The sequence below is a fragment of the Cnephaeus nilssonii genome, assembly GCF_951640355.1.
Source record: "Cnephaeus nilssonii genome assembly, chromosome: X".
Taxonomy (NCBI): domain Eukaryota; kingdom Metazoa; phylum Chordata; class Mammalia; order Chiroptera; family Vespertilionidae; genus Cnephaeus; species Cnephaeus nilssonii.
In genome coordinates, this window is record NC_137071.1 from 44,945,235 (window position 1) to 44,969,744 (window position 24,510).

The window sequence follows — 24,510 nt, forward strand, 5'->3', positions numbered from 1 at the left end:
CCACTTGTGGTCAGACCTCAGTCCCTTTTTCCCTTTGTCACAATGGGAACAGCCTGGCTACTTGGTCTCCAATACTTCTTTCTCAGAGCTCTTTAAATTTATTTAAAGGATCTTTAGACCCATTTCCTTAGGCATTTTGTGATGTCTTATTCACTTCAGGGAAAATATGTGATTTCTTGCTAGATATAAGTACAACCTGGACAGTCAAGAGCCCAGGGTTAATTTCCAATTAAGTGTAAAATCAGCCAGCATCAGGATAATGCTTCTTTCCTATCTCCCTGCCAGGATCACCAGTACCTTTGAAGAAACACAATAATCACAATTATAATGACAGTGGAAGTACAAAATGTAGGAGGAAGAGTAAGGCAATGTAGGAAGAGCATAAGGGGTTCTCATGAGGGTGCAGGTACCCAAACCACATCACTAAGAGTTGAATTGTCATAGGAAGGAGTCCCTGTCAGACCTCAAGGACTAGGAATCCTCCAGACCTGACTGTTGGCAACTGCAAAGGGCAGAGTAGCTGGGCCTGGGATGAAACTCTTGCATGAGAGAAAAATAATTGGGGAGAAGTTGAACCAGGTTTGGGGCCAGCTTAGATAGGCTGGTGTAGGTCAGGGTGACTAGTTACAGGGCCAAGAGACATAACAGTTTCTAACCAATCAGGTTACACTGCATTGAAGAATACAATAAATCAGGTGGTGGATAACATTTGGGAAGATCTTGAAGAGCAAACATAATCCACTAGCCTGAACGGATATAGAGAAGATTCTATTCCTTGATAGAAAATGAGGCAGCCACTACCATTGCTGCTGCTGCTATTGCTGGTGGTGGTTAATAATAATTGAGCACTTCTTAAGGGCCAATCATGGTTATTTGAGTGAAGTAACTTGTCCATGGTGATTGAGGCATGAGTATGAATAATGGTGGTCAAGTTCCTTCCAGAGTAGTTAGAGGCCAAGTGTCTTATCAGCAATGACTAGCAAAGAAGAAACAATGAGCAACCCATCATAATAACCCTTGCTAGGTAACTGTGGTGTAATTGAGGCCCTCTAGATCACAGACCCAGAAGGGAGACATAATTCTGAGTCCTGCAGGATGGTAATAGGGGTGGAGAAGAAGGTTGTCCATACCTCACCTACCTCACATTTTGTGTCCCTGGGAGGAACTATAATAGGATGGCACCTGTCAGCATTATGAGACCCAGATGGAAGTAGCTGAGGAAGCAGAAGCTAGAGGAATAAATCCAGGGCTGACAAAACTAGTAAAAATCTCAGTTCCCACAGGCTTTTCAAAGGCTAGGAAATTCCACTGCCTATTTCTGTTCACCAGGACCAGAAAAGTCCTCTTTTGCAATCTTAATTTTAGGCACCTTTTTAGGCATTCAGAGGGCCTGGGTTTTCATGAAATTGGCTTAATAGAGACTCAGAGGAAGTGACACTTGAATGCACAACAAAATAGAGAGATCCCCTATCTCATGAGGAGGCTCCCAGATAGAAATATTGCTCTGGAGAGGGCATTTCTGGGGTCTGACCCATAGGTGATCCCAACCACCTGGACTGAAAGTCTCCTTATCTTCCAGTCTCTGAGAAAATGTTGGGCACCTTCACTTTGCACCCCACTGGCCCCATAAAACCCAGCAAATCTCTAAATTTAACAGAATCCTTGAGAAAACTCAGCTGGATTGACTTGGGTTACCAAAATACCAGTACTCTGTGAGCAAGCTTAGAGGATCAAAGGTGCAAAGGACTTTGAAATCAACTTGGCCTCAATCTCTTCTCTGAATTGATTAACTAAACCACAGGAGATTAGTTAAGGGGATGGTCTGGGTTTGAATGCTAATTCCCCATTTCCTGGCTGTGGGAACTTGGGCAAATGGTGTTAGCTATTCTGTGCCTCAGTTTTCTCAGCTGTAAAATGAAGCTAAGACCAGTACTTACATCATAGGAATATCAGAAGAAACATAGTAAACCCATGCAAAGCACTTAGATAACACATTTAGCATGCAGTAGTCTCAAGCATCAAGTGACCAAGTGATATGGGGAATACACATCTCATCTTGGCCTTTGGGGAAACTGCTTCTGCCCCCTTCTACTATATAGAATGAGACTAGTTAAGGGATTGGTAACCAGCATCAAGGTGTCATATAAGAATATATTCAGCTTCCAAAGAGCATTCCCCACCCCTTTTGTTACAGTCATGTGTTACAGCCACTACTTTCTTTGGTGTGTTGTATATTTCAGATGGGAGAAGTTGGGCAATACCAGGGTTGCTAACTGCCCACATAGAGTCTACCCCAGGATTAAGCATGTGTCTTCATGCTGAGAGGCAGGGCTTCTGTAGGCAGCTGCTTCATGCCTCTTATAAGCAGCGTTATGGTCTCCAAGAAGATCCCATACCCTAATCTCCAGTATCATGATTACATGATAGATGAGAGGTTGAAGATGTGATTTAGGTTATTACTTATTTTAAAACTAGAGGCCCAATGCATGAAATTCGTGCAAGAGTAGGCCTTCCTTCCCCTGGCTGCCGGCACCGGCTTCCCTCTGGCACCCGGGTCTCGGGCTTCCCTTGCAGTCCTGGCTTTGTCTGGAAGGTCGTCCAGAAGGACATCTGGTCTAATTAGCATATTATATTTTATTATTATAAATAGGGAGATTGTCCTGGATTATCTGTATGAGTTCAATAAAATCACCCCAATGAAAAGGTAGCAACTTAACAACAGAGGCAGAAGAAGTCAGAAGAAGGGGAAGCAAAATGATTTGATGTGTCACTCATTGTAATCTTGAATATGAAGGGGCCACATGTCAAAAATGGAGACCTCTCCTACTACAAGGAATTGAATTCTGCCAACAATCAGATAACTTAGAAGAGGATTCTGAGCCCCAGATGACAACCACATCCCAGCTGATACCTTGATTTTAATTCAGTGAGACCCTAAGAAGATAATCAAGCCACACTATGCAGAATTTCTGACCTATAAAGACCACGAGAAAATAAGTGGATTTTTTTAAGATGCTAAATTTGTAATAATTTGTTACAGCAACAATGGAAAACTAAAACAATCGTCCTGGGCCTTAATTTGTACATCTGTCAAAGGGGGGCAAAATACGTTGTCTTACCTACTTTATGGGACTGTTAGGACAAAATGATGAACAAAAGAGTGTTCTTCAGTCTCAAGTCATAAAAATATTAGGATATACTCTAACAGGGGAAAAAATCAATCTGGTTTGAAGCAATTGGGTTGAAGTAATTAAGAGCTTAACGCTCCTGAAATTTCCCAGAAGTGCTGAGGTTTTGGAGAACTGATTCTCCTCTCCTACAGAAGCAGTGCAGCATAGGGGAACACAGAAAACCTATGTCCCAATCTACTTCTTAGAGCAAGTTATGTAACCTCTCTAAGTCTCAGTAAAATGAGAGAAAACACCTGCTCATCCCCCATCTGCCACTTATCTCTAGGTGATTCTCATGTCCATTAGCTACAGATAACTGGCTATACAGTAATGTATGCATGCATATAAGCCTAACCAATGGACACAGACAACAGGGGAGTGAGTGGGGGGGGTTGGGGTTATGGGGGATGAGGACACATATGTAATACCTTAATCAATAAAGAATTTTTTTTAAAAATGGAGAAACAGACTCAGAAGGAATTTATCTAAGGCCATACACTAGAGCTCTGCCTAGATGATATGGCTGTGTGAGGCTCATCTGAAGTAATGAGTGTGCACATATGATAGAAATAAAGTAGTACCCATTTGAAAGGCCTATTCGTCCTCCCCAGTGTGTGCTCTGTTACTGGAAGAAGATATCTTTATTCTGGTAAACTAGTCACCTAAAGAAAGTAGAGTTGAAAGACCCTTGGGTTGATACTCTGAGCACGTTTTGTGCCATTGGCATCTACATAGTAACACAAGCAATGACACTTGCTCTAGCAGCTTCCCTTTAACAAAAAGGAATCAGAAATGTCTACTCAGATTTTTCAATAACTAGACCAATTATGTTTTAGTTCCTTTCCAATGATCTAGAATCTAGATGGCAAATGAAGAAGACCAAGAACTTTTGTTTGGGAGTTTTTCATTTGGTGACAAATACGTGGGGAATTAAGAAAGAAGGTAAAAGCCAAACCCCTAAATAATGACCACTAAATCCATCCATCATAATACCCCTTGCTAGGTAACTGTGGTGTAATGGAAAGAACCTTGAATAGGATCTCAAGAACTTGGTATCTTCTTTAGGCATGGCTTCTAATGTGTTCTGCCTCAGCTTCCCCAATGGTAAACTGGGAAATTATACTAAATGATTTTGCAAGACCCTACTAATCAAATACTATATGAGTTGTAAAAAGAGTCTATCTCAAGGCTGTGGTTCTTAACCTTTATTGGGTCACAGGCCCATTTGAAATTCAGTAGAATGTTATTAACATCTCCTCAGAAAAGGCAATTATTGAGGAATTCTGAACACCATTTCAGAAGCTTCGTGAAGTTCCTGAATCCATGAGCATTGTGTTAAAAACTACTTCTTTCAGAAGATAAAAGCGATTAACTGCAGAAGACAAATATGATGCAACGTGACAGCTGCCTGGCCTCAATCCATCTTAACATTTTTTCCCAGCATTTGACCCAAAAATTAAACTCCTGCAGGACAAACACCAGCTCTCTTCTTTAAAGAACTGTTTTCAGCTTTTCTTTATTTCTTTCCTACTTAGTTGGAAAAGAAGCTGCGAGGGCAAAACAGGCAGAAGAATAATTCAAACAGACCTAGGCTTTGACATGCAAAATGTGCTTTGCAGATTTGTCTTAGGTGGCTGTGTGCAAGAGCAGGAAGGCTACCTTCCTGAGTTCACATGGACAGTTTGTGGGGGGGCATCACCCAAGCTGTCTGGCCCCACAGGAGCAGACAGGTTCTTGGCAATATATTGCAGCATCAAAGCTCCAACCAGGCACCAGGGTCCATATAATCAGTAAGAGACATGTTATGATTCTCTGATGTTTAGCAAACATTCCTACTTCCCTGCTTCCTAGGTAAGGCCCCAACCCAAGTAGCTTTCAGTTCAGGGAAAGACTTTTGAGATCAGTGGTTAGTCCCAAATCATTCAGAGTTCGATGTCCTTTTGAGGAGACAGGAAGTTCAGGAAGAGTTGAAAACTGAGCTTCCCTCTTCAACTCAGGCCAGTGGATAGCTTGGTTTCTGCAGAGTCTGGCTTGAGGGAGTTTAGCCATTCACAGTCTTACAGGAGCTCAAAATAGAACTTCTGACAGGATAAAGACAGAATAAAAAGGAGAAATAAACCTGTTCTAGGACATGTGCCCCCTATTTGTAGCATCCTAGAGCCTAAAGGTGCAGGGCCAGGAAGGAGCTGCTCTTCAGCACAAAATGACTCAGCACACAGGGTTTGAAGAAGATCCTTCCAAAACCTGGAAAGGGTCTTCAGAGGCCAAGGCTTTTAAAACCTGAAAGGGAAAGAAGAGAATAGGGAATTAGCTAGGACTGGTCAAGCATCTTAACAGCCACTGAGTAGTGGGGCCTCTCTTGGTAGGTAGCTAAGCATGCAATTGGTAGCTAATCTGAATAATAGGGACTGGCTAGGAAAAGGCCCTTATAACTCTGATCCCACGAAACAGGGCCTAAGATGGTTCCTATACTCAGGAATAGAAACTGTGTGCCTTTGGCCTCAATTCTAATCCCCCAAAGGTCTACAGGGGATGCAGAAGCCTGATACCTCTGAGATTATTCCCCATCCCTGGAACATGGCCACTGCTTTTATAGCATTTATAACACTACAATAATTCCACACTTCCTTTTACTGGGACTTCACCTCCATGAGGACTGATAAGGAAAAAGCTTATCTACCTGTGCATCTCTGAGTACTGCCAGTGATAAGAAAGAAAAGGAAGCCTGGGACAGACACCTGGATCTCATTTATGTGTATATTGGTTCATGTTATGTCAGCAATCTGATAGTCAAGCAATCAGAACTCCTAGATTAAAAAAAATTTCCATGATCTCCATGGCTCCTGTTGCAAGTAACTTATCCCCTCCGAACTTCAGTTCCTTATTTGTTGAGTTAAAATACACATTAACCTCCCTATATCTAGCAATTTGATATGCATCAAATGAGCTAATGAATGTGAAAGTGCTTTACATCAGACAAATACAAAGGACTAAGAAGGAAGTTTCAGGGGGGTAACACTGAAATAGTGATTGGGTCTGAAAAAATAAAGTCCTACTACAGATACTAAGCTACACTCTTGGTTCCTGTTATAATGCCAAAATAGAAGTTACTGATTTTCTTATAGACCCAAAGAATGCCAGAGTAAGAAAGTTCCAACCTTTTCATTTTACAGATTGGAAAATTGAGGCTCAGAGAATGAAGTATACTTGCCCCAAATGTCATAGTCTAGGATTCCTAATAAACCTGATTCAAAAGCAATTTGTAAAACTACACTGTAGTTTTGCTGGGGGAGAAAGAAAGGAAAGAAGAAAGAAACTTAAAAACACAAGAGAATCTTAAAATTAGAAGGCAGTAAGTAATTACAGGGTAATGAACTGAGACATGGAGGTAAGTTTCCAGTCTCTGAACCAACATAGTATTCCAATCATCAGAAACTCAGATCCCATAAAGAAGTCTTATGTACGCCCAGCCAGTGTTGCTCAGTGGTTGAGCACTGACCCATGAACAGGAATTCACAGTTCAATTCCCAGTCAGGGCACAGGCCAGGGTTGCGGGCTCAATCCCCAGTGGTGGGTATGCAGGAGGCAGCTGATTGATGATTCTCATTAAGGTTTCACTCTCTCCCTCTCCCTTCCTCTTTCTGAAATCAATGAAAACATCTTAAATAATAAAAGGCTAATATACAAATCGACCAAATGGTAGAATGACCGGTCTCTATGATGCGCACTGACCACCAGGGGCAGACGCTCAATGCAGGAGCTGCCCCCTGGTGGTCAGTGCGCTCCCACGGGGGGGGGGGGGGCGGGGGGAGCGCCTCTCAGCCAGAAGCCGGGCTCACCTCTGGTGAGTGCAGCAGTGGTGGGGGGAGCCTCTCCCACCTCAGCGGCAGTTGGACATCCCCTGAGGGCTTCCGGACTATGAGAAGGAACAGGCCAGGCTGAGGGAGCCCCTGAGTGCACGAATTTCATTCACTGGGCCGTGTGTGTGTGTGTGTGTGTGTGTGTGTGTGTGTGTGTGTGTGTGTGTGTATTTTTTTTTAAGAAGGCTTATGTTAGCAAGGTTCTATAATCAGGGGTGGGAGACTACATACCTGAGTCTTCAACTCTCATCTCCAGGAAGCCTGCCTTGAGAACTGTGGGTAAAGGAGGAAAAACATTTCACTAAGACTCTAGAAATCAGAACTGGAAAGGCAAAGCAAGGATAAGGGTCCTTACATGCCAGTGTCAATGTGGTCATTTTAAAAATGGGGAAGTGATTCCATCTAGATTTTTCAAAGCATTTAGCTCCATGCTTGTAGACTGAACTACCTCTCTGGCAGATTTAGAGAGCCCAGTCCAGACACAAAAACATCTTTCAGGTGTCAGACCTTGAGTGCCAGACTGTGGAAGGCTAAGGGAGCCCAGAGAAATTGGTCCAAGACCAAATAATACATTCTGTAATGATCTCTAATAGGGAGAAGGGCAAGGATGGAGGCCAAATGCCATGTGAAACATGAATCCTTTTTTAACATGAAGACCAAACCAGCCTTGCCTGGCCTCTTGATATACTTAGGTCAATCCTAAATTAGACTTATCTAAAGAAAGCTGGAGGGAAAAGACAATCCTGAAGAGTCAAACCCCCATATATTGTGGACAGAATATCCCAGACAACAGCTGGTCCCAGGGCTCTATCCTCAGCATTATTTTTTTTCCTTCTCTCTTAAGTCTGTTTACACCTACTAGGTGCACCAGTTAATAATGCGGATTTTTTTCAATAGACGGAGTTACACATATGTTGATATATATGCGATTTTGATATGTATGCTATTTTGTTGTATTGACAGCAAACTTCAAAACTTCATGTCAAATTTGCTGAAGGTGTTAACATCATAGATATTTTTATGGTTAAAAATGTCGAATTTTGTGCCAAAAAAGAGCATTTGTGGGAAGTTTTAATTCATTACTTTATTTTGAAGAAAAAGTTATCATATACTTTGGAAAGCTTATTGTGAACATGCTCCATCTCAAGATCCTTGTGAATGCTGGTTTAAATGCTTTAAAAGTGATTATTTCTATGTGAAAGACAAAGAACGTCCAGGTCAACCAAAAAGTTTGAAGACCAACAATTACAAGCATTATTGGATGAAGATGTGTGTCAAACTAAAAAAACAACTTGCAGAAAGATTTAAACGTTGCTCAGCAAACAATTTCCAATCTTTTACAAGCAATGGGAAATATTTTAAAGGAAGGAAAATGGGTGCCACATCAACTGAAGGGAAGACAAATGGAAAACCTAAAAGTCATCAGTAAAATGTTGCTTCAATGGCATGAAAGAAAGTCTTTTTTTGCATCGAATTGTGACTGGTGATGAAAAGTGAATTTATCTTGAGAATCCCAAATGCACAAAATTCATGGTTTGATCCAGGTCAATCATCAATATGGACTGCAAGGCCAAATCACTTCGGAAAGAAGACAATGCTCTGTGTTTGGTGCGATCAGGAAGGTGTGATGTATTATGAGCTTCTAAAACCAGGTGAAACCGTTAATACTGATCGCTACTGACAACAAATAATCAATTTGAACCCCGCTTTGATCGTGAAACAACCAGAATGTGCCAGAAGACACGGCAAAGTAATTTTGCTTCATGATGACACACCATCGCACACTTCAAAACCAGTTAAAGACACGTTAAAAGATCTTGCCTGGGAAGTATTAACCCATATTCACCAGACCTTGCTCCTTCAGATTACTACTTGTTCCGAATGATAGCACACACACTTTCTGAGCAGCACTTCAAAATATACGAAGAAGTGGAAAATTGGGTCTCTGAATGGTTTGCCTCAAAACAAGACAAGTTCTATTGGGACGGTATCCACAAATTACCTGAAAGATGGGGGGAATGTGTAGCTAGCGTAGGACATTACTTTGAATAAAACACTTTTGATGTTCCTCTTGAAATTATCGTGTTTTATTTGATTACAAAATCCGCCATTATTAACCGGTACACCTAGTATTTATTCCCTGAGTGATCGTATTCCTATCCATGCTTTAAATCACCACCATATACTGAGGATCCCCGCTCCCAAAAGAGCTACTATTCACATTTTTGTATATGTGAATACCCCATGAAGTGTAATAGCTATACTAAAAAGTTCTACCCTAAATATCTGTAGATCCAGCCCCAAATACTAGTCTAAGGCTAGCCTGAGGATCTTGCAGTTACCTAGTGAAAATCTGTATCTGGATGTCCCGTAGGGCCTTCAAAAACACTGTGTCCAAAATTGAGTAGAGCAGCTTTTCCACAAAACCTGCTCTTCCATGATTAATTATTATTACCATCTATTTAATGACCCAAATTAGATTTTCCTCTCTTAATCCTTCTCCAATGTTCCATATTTGAAAAGTCAACAAGGTTTTATTGGATCTATCTAAAATCTCACCTTCCATTTTATTCCTACTGGCAATGCCAGAGGTCAGGTCCTCGTAAACTCTTGCCAGGATGATTAGCCTCCGGTCTTTACTGGTCTCCCTGCCTCCAGTCTTTACTTCCCCATCTATCTTCCCCATCACCAACAGAATGATTATTTTTACAACTCAGTCAGCTCTGGATATGCATTATCATGCTTAAAAATCTTTCATAACTCCCAATGGAATACAGTATAAAGACTGTTGCATAAGCTGTTCTGCCTTACTGAAATGTTTTACCCCAACCCCCTTCACAATGAACCACTTCTCATTTTCCCTTGTTGTTGTTTTTTTAATTGTTGTGGAAGGGAGATGAATGAGGGAGTGAGGGAATTCATATGTCAGGTGTACAAATAAGAAGCAAAAGGGGGCAGAGCAAAAATTAAACAGATCATAATTTACATTAGAGATAAGAGAAAAGCCTGGCAACAATGTCCACAGATGGGATTTACTATGGCTAGCCTGAGGATCTTGACCAGTAGCCAGCATATAGTCTTACTGATATAAGTGGTGGTTAAAACCTAGGGGACTATCCATAGACATAGAAGCATAGAATAGACTGATGAATCTCAGAGGGAAGGCAGGGGTGGGGGGTTAGGAGAGTGATTAACCGGAGAACTTATATGTATATATGCATAGCCCATGGACACAGACAATAGTGTGTTGAAGGCCTGGGGCAGGGGGTGGAGGCAGGTTAGAAGGGGTCAATGGGGAAAAAGGGGATGTCTGTAATACTTTCAACAATAAAGATACATTTTAAAAAACGTGCAGGACTATACAGAAGGGATGGCTTCCCTATGTAAATGCTGGGTGGGAGAAACCTGTGGGTACCTAGGATGGTGGTTGATGACATACTGAAGAATAGGTGTATCTACTTTGGTCTTATCCACACTCTCACCAATATGGAATCTGGGGAAAAAGATTAAATCTAAGTTGCAGAGGCCAAGACATAAGATATGCAGAATGGTGCTCCAGCCGAAATTGCCACCTTATATTGTAGTTGGTTCAAGACTTCCTGAACACTAGTTGTCAAAGCCCTGGAAGTAGTAACCAATCTTTCCATGCTGTCAACACCTGTTTGGCTATAGTTTCCATATGGGAAGTCAGTCTGCCTTAAAGATTCTATTGGACTTTGTTCATTCCTCTTACATATTACTTCTCAATGTCTTGGTTCTCTGTCCAAGGCCAATCTCTCACATTTTTTGGTGTATTTCTATTTATCTTTTAAGCCTCAGATCAGATACCACCTCTTTTAAAAATCTTTCCTTCAGATGTTCAGTTTATTATGCTAATTTTTAGCTTATTTCATTCTATTTCCTTGGATGTATTTTTTCTCATATGGTTTATTTTAGGAAGGGAGAAAGAACCACCAGGAAGTAAAAAGTAGTCCTGTTCATATGTGGGTACTTTATTAAGAGTATTAATCCCCACTCCACTCTCTTCTTTTCCCTCCCTTCCACTTCCTCCCTCCTTTTCCCTTTATCTCTCCTTCTACCTTTCTCTTTATCTGTTTTTCTTTTTTTTCTCAAAATAGACATTTGATTAGGCCTGCTTAAAAATGTCCTAGGTAAAAACTTTATTTTCATTCTATCAGCAAGAGAAATCTGAGGTTTTGACCTCACTTTTATTTGTTATAATGGAATAAATGGTAAATTATTGTCTAAGGAGAATTTGGCCTGGGCTAGGGTTCCCTGTGATTACTGCTAAGCAGAACTAGGGTGACCTGCTGTGGAGAATCATGTCCTGGTGAGGACATGTTTGACTAGATGATGTCAAACCTACCTCAGTTCACTACTGCTAAAGGCACATTTTTCTGTGTTTAACCACCTACAAGTGTTATACTTCTGTCACCCATCCAGAAACATAATTTCAAACGTTCTCATAAGCAACATGGAGCAAATTCACAAGAGTCCCTGAGGCTATGCAATCATTTGTCCAGGTGTTCTAGTTAAAACGGTCCCAAATGTCAGGTCTTGGACAGTCTGTATCAGTACTTGAGAAGAAGGAAGAAGGGAAAGGAATGAGGGCGGGAGGGAGGGAAGGAGGGAGGAAGGGAGGGGAAGAGAGAGAGAGAGAGAGAGAGAGAGAGAGAGAGAGAGAGAGAGAGAGAGGTGAAATAAAACAAAAATATTCTCAGGTCCTACTCTTAGAGATTTTGGTTTATTGTCTCTAGGGTAGAAGGCAGGGTTCTTTGTTTGTTTTTTCCTTTAAAATTTTCAAGGTGATTTATATGTGCAGCTAGTATGAGAATAATCACCTAAGTAGAATGTTTAGCTCTGAAATTAGGGCTATGTTTTTCTAAAGCTGTTTATGTTAGAGTGTTGTATTCTATATATATACTTGCCAGCTTCCCCTTAAGAATATAATAGGTGTAAATAAGTAAACTAACAAAGAATAAGACCTACATAGAGTGCAAAGTTTTTATAATACTGCTTGGCATGTGAATATTGTGTGTGTGTGTGTGTGTGTGTGTGTGTGTGTGTGAGAGAGAGAGAGAGAGAGAGAGAGAGAGAGAGAGAGAAGCAGAAAGAGTAAGGGATGGAAAGGCAATCAGGGAGGCAAAGAGACAATGTACAGAGACAGATAAAGAAAGAAAGACATGAGGAGAGAGAGACAGAAAAAGAGTGAGACAGAGGGACAAAGACAGAGACATATATAAATAGAAAAACACAAAGAGAGACTGATAAAGATTGAGAATGACAGAGACACTGAAAGAAACATAGTGCAGTTCTTCCTCAGCACATGTCCGTGCCCACCTATCAAGGTCCCTGAGCTGAGCTGAGCAGGAAATTGTGAGCCTGGTTAGTGGCCAAACTGAAGAGGAAGCTAATGAGATAGAAACTGATGGGGATATAGAAGAATTTCTACCTCAAGAGAAGAGGTGCTGGGGAATAAAGCAATGACCAAAAGAAGCAATGCTCCTTCCCTTATGAGGCATCACTACTAGTGGGACAGGTTTATAGGCAACAAATTCCCTCAATTTTCATTTGTCTGAGAAAGTCATTATTTCATCTTCACTTTTGAAAGTTAATTTTGGAGAGAGAGAACTACATAACCAGACACCCAGAGAAGAGAGATCATGGGGAGACAAAGAAACAGCCAGCATATGAAAGAAAAGCAGGCATCACCAGAAAAGGAAGTAAAAGAATTGGAGGAAAGCAACCTGTCAGAGAAAGAATTCTGAGAAATGGTCATAAGGTGGCTGAAAAGAATGGAAGACAAATTCAGCAATATGTGTAAAACCAAGAGGAAATGGAGAAGAACCAAGAAGAAATGAAAAATGACATCGCTGCTATAAAGAACTCAATAGAAAGCATCAACAGTAGAATAGAAAAATCAGAGGACTGCATCAGTGAGCTAGAAAACAAGGTAGGAAAAAATATCCAAGCAGAGCAAAATCTAGAAAAAATAAATAAAAAAAACACACAAAAAAAACGGGAGGAGAGCCTAAGGGAAATTTGGGACAACACAAAATGAAACAATATCCTCATAATAGGGTTGACAGAAGGAGAGGAATCTGAGCAAGGAATAGAAAACCTGTTTGAAGAAATAATAACAGAAAACTTCCCTGATATAGGGAAGAAAAAACTCACACAAATCCAAGAAGCTCACAGAGTCCCAAACAAAATGAACCCCCAAAGACCGACACTAAGACACATTATAATTAAATTGGCAAATACCAACGACAAAGTAAGAATCTTAAAAGTGGCTAGAGAGAGACAGAAAGTTACCTACAAAGGCTACCCCATCAGACTACCAACTGATTTCTCAACAGAAATGCATCAGGCCAGAAGGGAATGGAATGAAATATACAAAGTCATGCAAAGGAAGGGTCTGAATCCAAGAATACTGTACCCAGCAAGGCTATCAATCAAAATTGAGGGTGAAATCAGGAGCTTCACAGACAAAAAAGGACTAAGGGAGTTTATTATCACCAAACCAGCAATGCAAGAAATGCTAAAGGGTCTGCTGTAAAAAGAAGAAATAGGAAGGGAAGAAGGAACACAGGGGTAAAGAATAACACTGGCGACAAACTAGTACCTATCAATAATAATTTTAAATGTAAATGGATTAAATGCCCTAATCAAAAGACACAGGGAAACTGAGGGATAAGAAAACATAACCCATATATCTGCTGTCTACAGGAAACCCACCTCAGGAAAAAAGATGCAAACAGACTGATGGTGAAGGGATGGAAAAAGGTTTTTCAGGCGAATGGAAATGAAGGGAAAAAAGGTGGGGTAGCAATACTTATATCTGACAAATTAAATCTCAAAGTGAAGGACATAACAAGAGATAACGAAGGCCACTTCATAATACTAAAGGGAGCAATCCAACAAGAAATAACTCTGGTAAACATAAATGCACCCACCACAGGAGCACCCAAATACATAAAAAAAACTTCTGAAGGATATCACGGGAGACATTGACAGCAATACAATCATAGTAGGGGACTTTAACCCTTTGCACTCGCTTGCTTTTTTCTCGATTCCTTTATTCTACTCGGGATTTAATTTTTTAAATACCCCAGATTTTACAAAGCGCGGCAGTAGAATAAAAAACTGGAGTTTGTTTTCATACAAACTTATTTATTTGGATTTTTTTTTATATTTCAAATTATTGATACATTCAAAGAGTATAAAAAGAGATGCTACTGATGCTAACCGTGTTGAGTCACACTCGACATCTGAGTGCAAAAGGTTAATACCCCACTATCACCATTGGACAAATCCTCTAAACAAAAAATCCGCAAAGAAACATCAATCCTAAATGACTCATTAGCTCAGATGGAATTAATTGACATCTTCAGAACATTTCACCCCAAAGCCACAGAATATACATTCTTCTCAAGTGCACATGGGTCATTTTCAAAGATAGACCATATATTGGGTAACAGGCAAAGTCTCTTCAAATACAAGAAGATAGAAATCATATCAAGCATCTTCTCAGATCACAATGGCATAAAACTAGAAATAAACTAAAATGAAAACAATCCAAGAAAATCAGACACCTGGAGGCTAAATACCATGCTATTAAACAATGACTGGGTTACCAGAGAGATCAAGGAAGAAATAAAAAACATCATGGAGCCGAAACCGGTTTGGCTCAGTGGATAGAGCGTCAGCCTGTGGACTCAAGGGTCCCAGGTTCGATTCCGGTCAAGGGCATGTACCTTGGTTGCGGGCACATCCCCAGTGGGGGGCATGTAGGAGGCAGCTGATTGATGTTTCTCTCTCATTGATGTTTCTAATTCTCTACCTCTCTACCTTCCTCTCTGTAAAAAATCAATAAAATATATTTTAAAAATATCATGGAAACAAATGACAATGAAAACACAACAATCCAAAATCTATGGGACACAGCGAAAGCAGTCTTAAGAGGGAAGTGCATAGCTCCACAAGCCTATTGCAAAAACAAGAAACAATGGTAATAAATCACCTAACCCTACAACTCAAAGAGTTAGAAAGAGAGCAACAAGAAAAGCCCAGTGTAAGCAGAAGGAAGGAAATAATAAAGATCAGAGCAGAGAAAAACAACATATAGACCCAAATAAACAATACAAAAGATCAACAAAACCAAGAGCTGGTTCTTTGAAAGAATAAACAAGATTGATGAACCTCTAGCCAGGTTCACCAAGAAGCACAGAGAGAGGACCCAAATAAACAAAATCAGAAAAGAAAGAGGCCACATAACACCAGACACCACAGAAATACAAAGGATTGTTAAAAATACTAACAACTCTATTCCAACAAATTAGACAACCTAGAGGAAATAGCATATTCCTAGAAAAATACAACCTTCCAAAACTCAATCAGGAAGAATCTAAAAATCTCAATAGGCTGATAACTATGGAACAAATTGAAGCTGACATCAAAAAGCTTCCAGCAAACAGCCGAAACCGGTTTGGCTCAGTGGATAGAGCGTCGGCCTGCGGACTCAAGTGTCCCGGGTTCGATTCCGGTAAAGGGCATGTGCCTTAGTTGCAGGCACATCCCCAGTGGGGGGCGTGCGGGAGGCAGCTGATCGATGTTTCTCTCTCATCGATGTTTCTAACTCTCTATCCCTCTCTGTAAAAAATCAATAAAATATATTTTAAAAAAAAAAGCTTCCAGCAAACAAAAGCCCAGGGCCAGACAGCCTCACAGGGGACTTTTATCAAATATTCACCGAAGAACTAAAATCTATTCTCCTCAGACTATTCCAAAAAATTCAAGAGGAAGGAACACTTCCAAGCTCATTCTATGAAGCCAGCATCACCCTAATACCAAAACCAGATAAAGACAACACAATGAAAGAGAATTACAGACCAATATCCCTCATGAACATTGATGCCAAAATCCTCAACAAAATTCTAGCAAATCGGAACCAGCAGTACCTCAGAAAGATCATACATCATGACCAAGTAGGATTTATCCCAGGAATGCAAGGATGGTACAATATCCAGAAATAAATAAACGTGATAGATCACAGAAACAAATTGAGAAATAAAAATTGCATAGTCATATCAATTGATGCAGAAAAAGCATTTGACAAAATCCAACACCCTTTCTTGATAAAAACTCTCAGCAAGGTGGGAATAGAAGGATCATACCTCAACATGATAAAAACTATATATGACAAACCAACAGCCAACATCATACTCAATGGGAAAAAACTAAAACCATTTCCCCTAAGAACAGGAACAAGACAGGGATGCCCACTCTATCCATTTCTGGTTGACATAGTACTGGAAGGATTAGCCATTGTGATTAGATAAGAAGAAGAAATAAAAGGCATTCAAATTGGAAAAGAAGAAGGAAAGCTGTCCTTATTTGAAGATGACATGATATTGTGCATAAAAAGCCCTAAAGACTCCATAACAAATTATTAGACTTAATAAATGAATTCGGCACTGTAGCGGGATACAAAATTAATGCCAAGAAATCTATGGCATTTATATACACGAATAGTGAACTTAAAGAAAGATTGACTAAAAAAGCAATCCTGTTTACCATCGCACCAAAAATAATTAAGATACCTAGGAATAAACTTAACTAAGGAGGTAAAAGACCTATACATGGAAAACTACATGACACTGAAAAGAGAGATAGAGGAAGATGTAAACAGGTGGAAGAACATACCATGTTCATGGACTGGTAGAATCAACATCATTAAAATGTCCATACTACCCAGAGCAATCTATAGCTTCAATGCACTCCCCATTAAAATACCAACAGCATATTTCACAGACCTAGAAAGAACTCTACAAAAATTCATCTGGAATAAAAAAAGATCCCGAATAGCTTCAGCAATCCTGCAAAAGAAGAACAAAGTAGGTGCAATCTCAATACCAGATTTCAAGCTGTATTACAAAGCCACTGTTCTCAAAACAGCCTGGTACTGGCACAAGAACAGACATATAGATCAATGGAACACAATAGAGAATCCAGATATCAACCCAAACCACTACGCTCAATTAATATTTGACAAAGGAGGCATGAACATACAATGGAGTCAAGACAGTCTCTTCAATAAATGGTGTTGAGAAAATTGGACAGATACATGGAAAAAAATGAAACTAGATCACCAACTTACACCATACACAAAAATAAACTCAAAATGGATACAGGACTTAAACATAAGACGGGAAACCATAAAAATACTAGAGGAATCCAAAGGCAGTGAAATCTCCGACTAATGCAGAAGCAATTTCTTCACCAATACCGCTCCTATGGCAATGGAAACTAAAGAGAAAATAACCAAATGGGACTACATCAATATAAAAAGCTTTTGCACAGCAAAAGAAACCATCACCAAAACAACAAGAAAGCCCACTGCATGGGAGAACATATTTGCCAGTGTTACCACTGATAAAGGTTTAATCTCCAACATTTACAGGAACTCACACAACTTAACAAAAGGAAGATAAACAATACAATAAAAAAATGGGCAACGAACCTAAATAGATACTTTTCAAAAGAAGACAGAAGAAAGGCCAAGAGACATATGAAAACATGCCCAAAGTCACTAATTATCTAAAAGATTCCAGTCAAAATGACAATGCGGTATCATCTCACACCTGTCAGAATGGCATTCATCAACAAATTAACAAACAACTAGTGCTGGCGAGGATGTGGAGAAAAAGGAACCCTCATGCACTGCCAGTGCTAATGCAGACTGGTGCAGCCACTGTGGAGAACAGTATGGACTTTCCTCAAAAAACAAAAATGCAACTCCCATTTGACCCAGTCATTCCACCTCTAGGAATATATCCCAAGGAACTAGAAACACCAATCAGAAAGGATATATGTACCCCTATGTTCATAGCAGCACAATTTACCATAGCTAAGATTTGGAAACAGCCTAAATGCTTATCAGCAGATGAGTGAATTAAAAACTAAGGTACATCTACACAATGGAATACTACGCTGCTATAAAAAAGGAATTCTTACCATTTGCAGCAACATGCATGGAACTGGAGAGTATTATGCTAAGTGAAATACCCTGGTGATGAAAGAAAAATACCACATGATCTCACTTATTTATGGATAATAAAGAACATTATAACCTGATGAATCAAAAGATAGATACAGAGGCAGTAAAGCATCAAATAGACTGTCAAATTACAGTGAAAAGGCTGGGGAATGTTGGGGAGCGGGGGGAAGAGATAAACCGAAGGACTTGTATGCATGCATATAAGCACAACCAATGGACAGAAGACACTGCGGGGGGGGGGGAGGTTGGATGAGGGCATGTGCCATGGGTTAGGGGAGGCTGGGGGAAGGTCAATGGGGAAAAAGGAGATATATGTACTACTATTTGTAATACTTTAAACAATAAAATAAAATTAAAAAAAGGAAAGAAACAGAGTACATGAGAAACAAATAGAGTGACAAAAGTTAGAGGGAAAAAAAATATTAAAATACAGGGTCACAGATGGAGATAGAGTTGTGGGAAAGAAAGGGACAGAGAGACAGCGACAGAAATACAGAGAAATAGAGAAAGAGAATATAAAGAGCAAATGAGATACTTATGATACATTCAATAAAAAGTTATTTTGCTTTTCTTCAGTCACCTGTTTCTTACCTTCCAGTTTTCCGAGATGCTGTTTCAAAGAACCTGGTCCTGGAAGCCACCCTGTAAACAGAAGCCAACCAAGTCCCATAAATTGCTTTGGAATTTGTACGAAAACTAATGGCCAATGGAAGAACAAGAAAATATGAACCAGATGGGCCATCAATGTCAGGGTCTGCCTTACCTTACAAAGAACCCGGGTCTGATGAAAAACCCAAGTATCAGAATGTGAAATGGTTCAGAGATAATACCAGTAGGCACACTCAAGGCTACAGTTGATATCTTTTGCTACCTTTTGGTTCAGAATGGTCTAAGTATGTTGCCCATTCAGGCTATTCTTGGAAGAAATAATGTTTGGCATTGTGTAAATATACTTAGCTAATTAGTCAAAATGGTGAAAGCTTTTTAAAAATTGGTTCCAGACTCTAGAAAAAATGGCGGCTGAATAGAGATGTGTTCTGAGTCTGGTCCTGGGGCAGAGAGTAAGAACAGCTGAGGTTCGCAGGGGGAGTGTATGTTGGCAAGCTAAGGGACAGCTAAACTCCAGGAGAAGGTGGGGGGGTGCTAGGCAGGGTTCCCCTGACTGTGCAGCACCCACAGCGGCTGGGTCCCCTCCCGGAGCTGCGGGCTCAGAGGGGGAAACCTCGCCATCTTGCAAAGGAAGGAGGATTTTACTGGAAACCTGACTTTCCGCGACAATGGCAAACACTTAACAGCTGTGAGCAACAGAACACCGGTACCCAATCTGCACAAAAACGTGGATTCAAAGGAACTCTTCACTGCACCATGGAAAGGAGAGAGAGAGAACTACATAACCAGACATCCGGAGAAGAGAGACCATGGGGAGACAAAGAAACAGCCCCCATAGGAAAGAAAAGCAGGCATCACCAGAAAAGGAAGTAAATGAATTAGAGGCAAGCAACCTATCAGAGAAAGAATTTAGAGAAATGGTCATAAGGTGACTGAAAAGAATGGAAGACAACTTCAACAATATGAGTAAGAACCAAGAGGAAATGAAGAAGAACCAAGAAGAAAAGAAAAATGACATCGCTGCTGTAAAGAACTCAATAGAAAGCATCAAGAGTAGACTAGAAGAAGCAGAGGACCGCATCAATGAGCTAGAAGACAAGATGGAAAAAAAAGCCCAAGTACAACAGCTTCTAGAAACAAAAATTAAAAAGCAGAAGAGTGTAAGGGAACTTTGCGACAACACAAAACAAAAGAACATCCAAATAATAGGGGTATCAGAAGGAAAGGAAACTGAGCAAGGAATAGAAAACCTGTTTGAAGAAATAATAACAGAAAACTTCCCTGATATAGGGAAGAAAAAACCCACACAAATCCAAGAAGCTCGCAGGGTTCCAAGCAAAATGAACCCCAAAAGACTGAAGCCAAGGTACATTATAATTAAATTGGCAAACACCAATGACAAAGTAAGAATCTTAAAAGCGGCCAGAGAGAGACAGACAGTTACATACAAAGGAACCCCCATCAGACTAGCAACTGATTTCTCAACAGAAACTCATCAGGGCAGAAGAGAATAGAATGAAATATACGAAGTCATGCAAAGGAAGGGTCTCAATCCAAGAATACTGTACCCAGCAAGGTTATCAATCAAAATTGAAGGTGAAATCAGGAGCTTCACAGAGAAAAAAGGACTAAGGGAGTTTATCACCACCAAACCAGAAATGCAAGAAATGCTAAATGGTTTGCTGTAAAAAAAAAGAAGAAGAAGAAGAAATAGGAAGCAAAGAAGGAACACAGGGGTATAGAATAAAAATGGCGATAAATAAGTACCTATCCTACCTAATAATAGACAAATATGCAAATTGACCGTACCTTCGCTATGCCCACGATTGGCCAGGAGGCGCGGGGGGGCGGGACTCGGGGTGGCCGGGGTGGCCTATTGGGCCGGCGGGGCTGAGCTCATGTCGCCAGCTGCGGCTCGAGCTCAGCATCTGTGCCATGGCTGTGCTGCGGCACAGAAGGGGCCTCTGGGGCAGCGAGCTCATGTCCCACTGGGGACCTTCAAAAGCGGGGGAGCTGGGTGCCTGTCCACTCAGGCCTGGTGCACCAGCGGACAGGCACCCAGCTCCCCCGCGATTGAAAGCAAAAGCGTGGGAGCTGGGTGCCTGTTCACTCAGGCACCAGGCCTTTCAGAAGCCTCCGCCGCACTGGGGGCTTCTGAAAGGCCTGGTGCACCAGTGATCAAAAGCAAAAGCGTGGGAGCTGGGGTGCCTGTCCGCTCAGGCACCAGGCCTTTCAGAAGCCTTCAACGCGCCAGAGGCTTCTGAAAGGCCTGGTGCACCAGTGGACAGGCACCCAGCTCCCTCGCGATCGAAAGCAAAAGCGTGGGAGCTGGGTGCCTGTCCACTCAGGCACCAGCCCTTTCCTAAGCCTCTGCCGTGCTGGAGGCTTCTGAAAGGCCTGGTGCACCAGCGATTAAAAGCAAAAGCGTGGGAGCTGGGTGCCTGTCCGCTCAGGCAACAGGCCTTTCAGAAGCCTTCGTCGCACCAGAGGCTTCTGAAAGGCCTGGTGCACCAGCGATCAAAAGCAAAAGCGTGGGAGCTGGGGTTCCTGTCTGCTCAGGCACCAGGCCTTTCAGGAGCCTTCGCCACGCCGGAGACTTCTGAAAGGCCTGGTGCACCAACAGACAGATACCCAGCTCCCCTGCGATAAAAACCAAAAGCGTGGGAGCTGGGTGCTTGTCCGCTCAGGCAACAGGCCTTTCAGAAGCCTCCGCTGCGCTGGAGGCTTCTGAAAGGCCTGGTGCACCAGCGGACAGACACCCAGCTCCCCTGTGATCAAAAGCGAAAGCGTGTAGGAGACCCTACACGTGCATGATTCAATCATGCACTGGGCCTCTAGTCAGTAATAACTTTAAATGTAAATGGATTGAATGCCCCAATCAAAAGACACAGTGTAACGGATTGGATAAGAAAACAAAACCGATATATCTGCTGTCTACAGAAAACCCACCTCAGAAAAAAAAGACGCATACAGACTGAGAGTAAAGGGACGGAAAAAGGTTTTCCAGGCAAATGGAAATGAAAAAAAAGCTGGGGTAGCAATACTTATATCTGAAAAATTAGATCTCAAAGTGAAGGACATAACAAGAGATAAGGAAGGCCACTTCATAATACTAAAGGGAGCAATCGAACAAGAAGAAATAACTCTGGTAAACATATATGCACCCAATACAGGAGCACCAAAATACATAAAACTGGAAGATATCAAAGGAGAGATTGACAGCTATACAATCATAGTAGGAGACTTCAATACCCCACTATCACCCTTGGACAAATCCTCTAAACAAAACATCAGCAAAGAAAGATCAATCCTAAATGACTCACTAGACCAGATGGAATTAATTGACATCTTCAGAACATTTCACCCCAAAGCCACAGAATATACATTCTTCTCAAGTGCACATGGGTCATTTGCAAAGATAGACCATATGTTAGGACATAGGCAAAGTCTCTCCAAATTCAAGAAGATAGAAATCATATCAAGTATCTTCTCAGATCACAGTGGCATAAAACTGGAAATCAACTACAATAAAAACAATCCAAAGAAATCAAACACATGGAGACTAAACAGCATGCTATTAAACAATGACTTGGTTAACAAAGACATCAAGGAAGAAATAAAAAACATCATGGCAAAAAATGACAATGAAAACATAACAATCCAAAATCTATGGGACACCGTGAAAGCAGTCCTGAGAGGGAAGTTCATAGCTCTACAAGCCTACTGCAAAAAACAAGATACAATGGTAATAAATTACCTAATCCAACAACTCAAAGACTTAGACAGAGAGCAACAAGAAAAGCCCAGTGTAAGCAGAAGGAAAGAAATAATAAAGATCAGAACGAAGATAATCGACATAGAGACCAAAGAAACAATACAAAGATCAACAAAATCAAGAGCTGGTTCTTTGAAAGGATAAACAAGATTGATGAACCTCTAGCCAGGCTCACCAAGAAGCAAAGAGAGAGGACCCAAATAAACAAAATCAGAAATGAAAGAGGTGAAATAACAACAGACCCTGACGAAATACAAAGGATTGCTACAAAATACTATGAACAACTCTATTCCAACAAATTGGACAACCTGGAGGAAATGGACATATTCCTAGAAAAATACAACCTTCCAAAACTCAATCAGGAAGAATATAAACAGCTCAACAGGCCAGTAACTATGGAAGAAATTGAAGCAGTCATGAAAAAGCTTCCCGCAAACAAAAGCCCGGGGCCTGATGGCTTCACAGGAGAGTTTTACCAAACATTCAAGGAAGAACTAAAACGTATACTCCTCAGACTATTCCAAAAAATTCAAGAGGAAGGAACACTTCCGAGCTCCTCCTATGAAGCCAGCATCGCCCTAATACCAAAACCAGATAAAGACAACACAATGAAAGAGAATTACAGACCAATATCCCTCATGAACATAGATGCCAAAATCCTCAACAAAATTCTAGCAAATCGGCTCCAGCAGTACATCAGAAATATCATACACCATGACCAAGTAGGATTTATCCCAGGAATGCAAGGATGGTACAATATCTGCAAATCAATAAACGTGATAGATCACAGAAACAATCTGAGAGATAAAAATCACATAGTCATATCAATTGATGCAGAAAAAGCATTTGACAAAATCCAACACCCTTTCTTGATAAAAACTCTCAACAAGGTGGGAATAGAAGGATCATACCTCAACAAAATAAAAGCTATATATGATAAACCCACAGCAAACATCATACTCAATGGGCAAAAACTAAAACCATTTCCCCTAAGAACAGGAACAAGACAGGAATGCCCACTCTCACCACTCCTGTTTGACATAGTACTGGAAGGATTAGCTATTGCAATGAGACAAGAAGAAGAAATAAGAGGCATCCAAATCGGAAAAGAAGAAGTGAAGCTGTCCTTATTTGCAGATGACATGATATTGTACATAAAAAACCCAAAAGATTCCATCAAAAAACTAATAGACTTAATAAATGAATTCGGCAATGAAGCAGGATACAAAATTAACGCCAATAAATCTATGGCATTTCTATACACCAACAGTGAATTTACAGAGAGACTAAAAAAGCAATCCAATTTACCATTTCGCCTAAAAAATTAAGATACCTAGGAATAAACTTAACTAAGGAGGTAAAAGACCTTTACGCAGAAAACTACAGGACACTGAATAAAGAGATAGAGGAAGACATAAACGGATGGAAGAACATACCATGTTCATGGATAGGTAGAATCAACATCATTAAAATGTCCATACTACTCAAAGAAATCTAAAGATTCAATGCACTCCCCATTAAAATACCAACAGCATATTTCACAGACCTGGAAAGAACTCTACAAAAATTCATCTGTAATAAAAAAAGCCCGCAAATAGCCACAGCAATCCTGAGAAAGAAGAATAAAGTAGGAGGATCTCAATACCAGACCTCAAGCTGTATTACAAAGCCACTGTTCTCAAAACAGCCTGGTACTGGCACAAGATCAGACATATAGATCAATGGAACACAATAGAGAATCCAGATATCGACCCAAACCACTACGCTCAATTAATATTTGACAAAGGAGGCATGAACATACAATGGAGTCAAGACAGTCTCTTCAATAAATGGTGTTGGGAAAATTGGACAGATACATGGAAAAAAATGAAACTAGATCACCAACTTACACCATACACAAAAATAAACTCAAAATGGATACAGGACTTAAACATAAGACAGGAAACCATTAAAATACTAGAGGAATTCACAGGCAACAAAATCTCAGATATATGCGAAAAGAACTTCTTCACTGACACTGCCCCTAGGGCAATGGAA

At 40.6% G+C, this 24,510-nt stretch overlaps 1 protein-coding gene across 6 annotated transcripts in view; it reads right to left on the minus strand.

The window, feature by feature from the left end:
* Positions 1–4,082: 4,082 nt before the first annotated feature.
* OPHN1 (oligophrenin 1) overlaps positions 4,083–24,510 on the minus strand; it is a gene marked incomplete at its 3' end in the record, with an annotated part of 608,646 nt that continues 588,218 nt past the window's right edge. For 3 of the 6 annotated variants that reach the window (XM_079765071.1, XM_079765074.1, XM_079765070.1), the window contains 3 exons: positions 18,681–18,731; positions 7,262–7,303; positions 4,083–5,450 (listed from right to left, as the gene is read on the minus strand). In XM_079765071.1, the coding sequence (XP_079621197.1) occupies positions 7,270–7,303; positions 18,681–18,731 (85 nt within the window). Of the gene's footprint in view, positions 5,451–7,261; positions 7,304–18,046; positions 18,099–18,676; positions 18,732–24,510 lie in introns of those variants that run through there. The other 3 variants (XR_013813217.1, XM_079765073.1, XM_079765072.1) reach the window with 3 other exon arrangements.